This window comes from Lottia gigantea (assembly GCF_000327385.1).
Source record: "Lottia gigantea unplaced genomic scaffold LOTGIsca_15, whole genome shotgun sequence".
Lineage (NCBI taxonomy): Eukaryota > Metazoa > Mollusca > Gastropoda > Lottiidae > Lottia > Lottia gigantea.
This window is the reverse complement of record NW_008707797.1, coordinates 3843547-3851360: the sequence shown is the minus strand read 5'-3', so window position 1 is coordinate 3851360 and position 7814 is coordinate 3843547. Positions and strand designations below refer to the sequence as shown.

Sequence of the window (7814 nt, the reverse complement as noted above, 5' to 3'; positions counted from 1 at the left end):
AGTGATTAAAGATCATTTATTAACTTAAAATAGTATCCACAATACAATTAACAGGAGTTCTGATATCAACCACCAAACAGTTTTCATCATCATTAGGCTCTTCAAGGGTAGACAACTGTGATTTTAACATGGACGCAGGCATAAAATGTCCTTTTCTGGATTGAAGTCTCTCTAAGAGAATGTCCTCATCCCCTTTCAGAAATATCAGTTTAAAACTTGTGTCAGAAGCGCTAGCATTATCTGGATTTCCCGACTTTAGAATGTTTCTGTAAGATTTCTTCAATGCTGAACAAGTGACTACCATGGTTTCGTCATTTCTACATTTCCTACAATATAAAACGTCTTGAAATCTGAATGAAGCTATGAAAATCTGTCTTTCGAAAAACCCTATATCCAATCCTGTTTCTCGTTTTGTTAGGCATTTGAGAATAAGGAAATGCGCTCGATCTGATTATATAACACTGTCGTGGTTGGTGTGATACAAGCCTTAACGACGCCAATTGAGAGACCTCTGATCTGTAACATCTACTAGTACTATAACAAATTGTAAAATACAATAGGTACGTACTCTGTGATATAGTTGTGAATTGCTGTTAACCACGGAATTCTGTCCTGAAACGAGTGAAACGGAAATCGTGTAAATCATTGCATTATTCCCCGAAAATTCGCATATATGTATATGTTTACCATCAATCTGGTCTCTTTTTCGACGCGATATGGTAATTCAAATCGATCTGAAAAGCGACACCTACATGCGAGACATTGATAATAGTTTTTTAAAAAGACATAAGCAGCTATACCTGGTCGGTTAAAGGTGTTCCACTCGCCATTTTACTTTTATTTTCCTCAGAATGAAAACTGTCGGCATCGCGGAATTCACAATTCAACTGAAATAATATGGTTAATGAGACATTATATTTCCTACCTATAAAGCATCGTTTTTCTTCAGCTTACCATCTATTGTATGTGATATCAATGACAATACAAGTGCAAATTAACGACTGCTCCAGATCTTGAGAAGGGGTAGGTGGCATTCGGAGATGCAATCATTTTCTATATTTATTACTCATTCTCCCAAAATTGGTAATTTTGAAACGTAAAATATATTAAAAACAATTAAATCACCTTTTCAGAAAGACATGTTCCAACTGATGTCCTGGAAATATAATAATCAGGATTTAGCCAGTTGTAATATGTCAAGAATGGAATGAAATGTTGTTTTACGACTTTCTTTTCTGCACCTGATTCATGGGCTAATGAGGAAGGGCAACGCCATGTAACGAGAGCAATGAGGGACATTTTGCAAGAATTTGTGTTACAGCCTGTAACCGTCCCTTCTGGTCGATGGACATGACAGTGGACCTTCTTTTATTAAAGTTCAGTCCACCATCTGGTATATTATCAAAACCTGGACTTGTATATTTGAAACGATCGCTATATTTTACTGTTATATCTGCAATTGTATTTAAACAATTATTAGGTGTTTTAGACACTGAAACAATTAATATGTACATCTTAATATCAAATGAGGGTTGATTTACCAATGTTTAAATTAATGGGAGATAACTGTACTATGCTTGATATAAAAAAATAAGACGACAATAATTGAATCTAGCCGTATCCAGTGTCGTATAATAATAGTATCTCTATACGACACTGGTCGTAGCGGCTGTTGGCTGACTCGTCTTGTTTATTGAGGAAAAAAGCTTGTCAACTATTTCCTTCGATTGATAGGATACAAAAATACTTCTTCAAACATAATTTATTAATGAAACAATGATTATCAATGCTGTGTTTAGTTTGCACATTTTTCAAATTCAAGGAAAATGTAAAAAAAATCTTACTTTCCACACCCACACACGCCCATGATGACGTAAATCATTCTGAATCAAAACCAGATGTTAGAATAAAACTACGGAATAAAAGTTCCAAATTAATCACTTCGACTCCCTTCCAGACTGACTAACTGAATAGTTTTGGACTATCAGTCATTCTGATATAAAATGAATAAACGTGTATTATCTCATATTGCAACATGATGTGTCAATCTATGTGACTTTATCTTAAAATCTTAATTTTTAACGGTTGTAAAAAGTGTTATTTACGTGCTAATTGTTACTCATGTTGACCTACACTTACTAAAATATATAGAAACACCTATTAATATACCTAGCGGCTAGATGAAAGGGGTGTGTTATAATGACCGGGCACCTGTTAATAACCGAGTCACGTGACGTACACTACCGCCACCTAACGTCAGTTATTATCATTATTGAATTTTGGATGCCTCCATAGCGTTACTTTATCAATTTACAGGCCGTTTTTTTCGTGTGATTTCCCTGTAAACCGGAGACAATGTCTATGTTCCGGAAAAAGACTAGCAAGACTGACCTGCAAACGGAATATTCCTGCAGTATCCGATTTCTCGACGATTCAGACCCAATAAGTTTGGCTTTCAAGGTAAGAAATTGTTGTGTTTTTGCATATTTTCTGCTTTGTCAGACGAATGGAGGAGCCGGTGTCGAACAAGCCGGTTTGTTTACAGTCTATAAAGAGCTTATCTTTTTATCTTTGAAAACTGTTGATTACTTTTACTGTAACTTTGTTGTTATAGGCTTATCAAAGATTTCAAATAACCTTAAATAGAATTAGTAATATCAAGTTTGACATGGGTTTGCCTGACTCAAACAAAACAATAACAAGGCGAAACACAGAGCAACATTCAAACAGCATGTGTAGACTACATTACAACTTCCTGCCAACAGAGGCATTGCATATCACATACATTGGTATTTGCCTTCAGCTTGAGTTCAAAATACTGACAATAGCAATGAACGGGAATTATAATAGTCCTTGGATTATCAAAGTCACATTAATATTGAATATTGGCATTAGCTTGCTAATTAGTAATTACATACACTACACTACAGAGTGGAATTAAATCCACAATAGCACCATCACATGCAATTTTCACATCTTTGTGGAATCAAAAAATTTAATACAGTCATTATAATGAACACTGAAAAATCTTGCATAATATGTAATATAATACGGTATGTAAGCTTATTGCAATTGTAGATTGAATATGATTAGAATCTGGTTGTTCTTGCTGTTCACAGTTTATCATTTTAGGCTCAAATTTTTTAACATTTTTTAGAAAGTTAAGAAACTAATATTAATTTTTTTTAGACCCACCTATAGTATGCTATAGATTTCATAGCTTAAACATCTGATAGACCCCTGATATTATTTATTATAGGATAGGTGATAAACAGTATAATAATATAACAATAGATGTTTATGTTGTTGTTTATAGAATGTTCATTGACCTGAAGTCAATGTTCACTACAAGCTAATACCCTGGTCAGTAACCTACTCACTATTAGCCCTATGAGATTTTTTGTTGGCTGTTCACTACAGTGTGAAATCAATTAGGTCTAGTGCTCTACAGTTGTCAATTGTGTTTGATACTCTCATTGGATTGATGTTAAAATTCTTTTAGGGTGTTTGAAAGGAGTTGAGCCTAGAGCAAACAACTCATAGATTCCTCTCACACAAATATTGATTACCGGTATATCGATATTGAAATTTGAAAGAATTGTGCTCATAACTGGGTAGTGTTATCAAGTTCCAGATTAAGCCAAGAATCTTTTCAGCCTAGAACCAGTAGAAGGGTGCTTTGACACTCAAAGCCTGTTGATTAAATGTCTGTGGTTGTTTGATTTTTGGTCAGTCATAGTCACAAGAATAACAAATGCTTTATGAGCAATATTGGGTTATACTGGTATATTAAGCTACCTGTATAGTAGAGTTGAATGCTCTAGCTGAGAACTAGTAGGATTAGTTTTGTCATGATACACACCAGCCCCTTGTATGCATAAATCTTATGCATTAAGGTTTCTTGTTTGGATCAGTCATAGTCACATGTATAACAATTGCTGTATGAGCAATATTAGGTCATACTGGTATATAATAAACCACCAGAACCAGTACTGTATATAGTAGAGTTATTGTATAGATATTGTAGACACAGGTAACATCTGGACTATCATGAATAATAACATTATCAATGACTCACTGGTAGAAATTGTCAACTATTTTCAGACCCTGGTCAATAAAAACATTCTTTTATGATAAATCTTTATATTTTTACATTAACATTGAATAAGCTTTTGAAAAAGTTTATTGGCCTTGAACTGAACCCTAGTTAATACAGCCATTTTGAATCTGTTGGATGAGTTGTCAATTTTGAGTCTACTTGCACTTTGCTCATCCTGCAGGAATCACTATGTTGACAGTGCTCCAAGACTATTTCAGAATGGTAAAACAGTAGCAGCTAAAAGACTAGTAGCATTGCATTTGCAGTCCTACCATACAAGGCCAAACTGTTCCATCAAAAATATGGTCATCTAGCTGGCAAATTGACATTTTAGTAGTTTATTTAATGAATAGAATTTGCACAAACACATTTAAATTGTATGTTTGAAGTAGACCTCAATACGGGCACTAGTAAATCTGGTCGGCAAGACAGGATAGTAACACTTACATATAAGGCTTGCCCTTTAATGTCGGTTGTTTTTTCTGTAGTAAATTTTATCTTAAACCCAGTGTGTGAGTTTTTCTTCAGCTCACTTTCCCATGTAAGAATACAAGATATTATTTACTATTCTATAAGGTTATGAATTTAAACACAACCATCTCATACACCTATATAAAATTAATTCTAATCACATGGTTCTCCCTTTCATATTTATTGAGGCATAAAATAACTTGACCTACATTAGTTTTACATGTTATCAGTTGAATCTAAAATAAGCTTTGGATTTATTGATTATACATTTGTGTAAAAGTAGAGCTTACAAATTTGCATTTTGTTTATCATGATCATTTCCAACATTGCAATTAGTTAACAACAATGCTGTTTTTGAGAATTTTCAGAACTAAAAGAAGATCAAGATTGGCAGTAACTTTATCTTGATATATCACATCTTTGAATATAATAGTGTGCATATTAGTTTTGTGTCTTTAGTTCTAGACAAACCTAATTGATGAGAGAACTAATAAATATGATTTTTTTTTAAATATGTAATCACCATGGTAACACAATAAGAATAATATCAGGTTTCTATACAAGATGACAGACTGATGGATTAGATTGACATATTTACAAATATTAAAAACTATATATTTTTTTAACATATTTAAAAACTTCATAATTCAACATTCATCTGACATACCGGTATTTAACAAGGAACTGACTTGGAAATTTACCTGTGACAGATGTATACAACGACCTCTGAACTCTGTAAGTCCTGTTGCATATTTTGACATTTAAGTATGGTATTTCCTCAATAGAAAATTTCCACACTGATGACAAATTTTTATTTTTTGAGGAACAGTGACCAATGATCGCTCATCCCCTTTGTCAGCACTGAAGAAGGGATTAGGCATAGATGTGTTCAGGGACCGAGGAAGGAAAAAGAAAGAAAGTGGCATGATACTATTTATGCACCATGTTTGATCTCAAGGACATCCAGTTCCAAATCATGGTGGTGGATGTGACTTAACTATCAGCATATTTTTTCTGTTTTTAGAGTCATCAAAGACAACTCCTTATATTGTTATCTGTTTCTCAAGTTATCTTTTACATCCAAAATATTTGCATCCTTCTTGACCCACTTTTCCAGTTGCCAAAGGTTTCATCACAGATGTTTTCAACATTTAAAATACTGGTACTAAAAACCGATAGCTTAAATATGTTAAAGAATACAAGTCTAATTTGTAGAAAAATAGAAGTGTCTTGTTACAAAATGGCTATAATATTACAGCCCACACTATTATATTACATTTTATTCCTCTGTCAACCTTTTTATTCTAATAAAAAATACCTGAGTTTGGTTGGGAGTTTTCCATTCACAGGCCTATGTAAATATTAACACATCATTCAATAGCCTGTTCATCTTATTATCTTTGTATTGTACATCTATTGATTTATATTGACTAGGTTTTTCTCATTAAACTTGAGTTATGTTCTTCACTATGTCACATTGAAAATAGATTTGTATGTGTATTCGCAGGTAAATATGAGATCATAGAAGCTTATTTGATCATGTTCAGTGAGCTTGCTCATTATGTAAATCCCAGTGTTGAAAGCTGCCCCCACCAATACAGGTACCATTTCCAGTTAAAGATGGCCATGAATAAGCCTCAAACAGCAGGGCCATAAGATGACTCAATATACGTTTTTGTGAAATATATTTTCTGTACTGCCATATTTGGGTTGTGCGACTATTTATGATGACAAATTCTGCAATAAAATTTGTAACTGTTTAACAAGGATAAAGGATATATTGTTTACACTTGTCTGAGTTTATGGGCCAAAAAGTCTGTTGTTTTATATTTTAGTGTATAAAAGAGCCTTAGAATATGCTACTTGAAACAATATTTTAGAGATTAAATTCACAAGCAGTTTAGATAGAACTGACAGAACTTAAAGCTTATATTTTATAACACAGCATCTAATCTGACCTTGTTATGGACCAAAGATCTACAGGAGACTGTAAGTCTGTCAGAAACAGAAGGTACCTTACAATAATAACACCCATTGTTTTAGATATTTAATACCTGTTTACAATAGTTTTATAGACCTCACAATATAGCTATAGTAATTATTAATGAAGGTAAAACTTTATGATCTGTTTCATTGTCTTTCTGTTTAACAGATTTTATGCTGAATATATATTTTATTTATGAGTCATTGTCTTATTTTACTACTTTTACTTTCATCTTTCTATCAACTATAGATAACAATATTATTAGTGAAATTAATGCACTAGCCACTATAATGGTAAACCAGGTGATCAAAAAGATAGATTATGCTTGGTACTGTTATGCCCTCATTGCAAAAAAGCCTTGAATCTGAGAATAATTGCTCCTTGTTGCATTTTCTTTATGAGTTTAAAAATAAGCATTTTGGTATCTTGTGTGTACGTAGTAGTAAGTTAGTAAATGTAGAAGAATCAATTGCCTATGGGGAAATAAAAACACTAATTTTTTTAAGAAGGTTAGACAAGTTTAAAAGAAAGTGAATAAGACTGTAATATTGGTGAAGTATGTTGAAGGTTGACAAACAAGTGATAGTATGTACCACCCACTCATTATATCAGTATACCTTTTATATTGTGACACATTCAAACACATTACCTGTATCTGTATACCCTAAGACTGTCTTTACAATGAGGTCATTAAATAAGGAAGTTAATATTATGCATGTTCAACTGAAATATTATCTTTAATGTCACTGTTATTTGCAGAATATCACTTCTTCAGTTCATCATAAAGAATCGCTAGGATCAACAAAAATGCTAATTGCAAGAACATGATTTAACACATTTTGGTGTCATTCAACCCAAACTATACTATGGAAAATTATCAACTATACCCAGGACTATTACTATTACTAAGTATTATTGCATAATATTGTCTATTATTTGTAATACTTAATTACAGTCTTTAAGATGCATATATATATATGCATGAGATAAGACTAATAAGTTAATATGATAAATGTTATGCCATAAATTCAACAATAGCTTTAAGCTAGATACAGTAAAAGGTGTAAAAATGTTTAATAGTACAATAGAGTGAAGACATAACTTATTACTTTTTGATTGTCCAAAATGTTCAGTTAAGCATATCCTTCACCTATTGTTCTATTTATGTATGTATGTATTTACTATTCTAGTCTACAGAGAGGTCTGAAATATTTTCATGCTCTAGTAAATCCTGGATATTTCACCTTGGAAATTGATATA

At 32.5% G+C, this 7814-nt stretch overlaps 1 protein-coding gene across 1 annotated transcript; it reads right to left on the bottom strand.

Annotated features, from left to right (window-relative positions):
• On the bottom strand, positions 1-1994 carry LOTGIDRAFT_158020 (hypothetical protein). Its single transcript, XM_009050598.1, has 5 exons — positions 1845-1994; positions 1126-1156; positions 801-887; positions 569-612; positions 1-326 (listed from the first exon to the last, which is right to left on the bottom strand). Exons 1-5 carry the CDS (start codon positions 1865-1867, stop codon positions 20-22), a joined length of 492 nt encoding a protein of 163 aa, XP_009048846.1. The 5' UTR covers positions 1868-1994; the 3' UTR covers positions 1-19.
• Between the last annotated feature and the right edge of the window lie 5820 nt (positions 1995-7814).

What these genes read in the sequence shown, in the direction of transcription:
- LOTGIDRAFT_158020 (XM_009050598.1), bottom strand. Translation starts at nt 1,867, where the DNA reads ATGGGCGTGTGTGGGTGTGGAAA. An exon ending in GAACATGTCTTTCTGAAAAG is followed by an intron (nt 888 to 1,125) that starts GTGATTTAATTG and finishes ATATTATTTCAG; the next exon opens with TTGAATTGTGAATTCCGCGA. An exon ending in GAACACCTTTAACCGACCAG is followed by an intron (nt 613 to 800) that starts GTATAGCTGCTT and finishes CACTCGTTTCAG; the next exon opens with GACAGAATTCCGTGGTTAAC.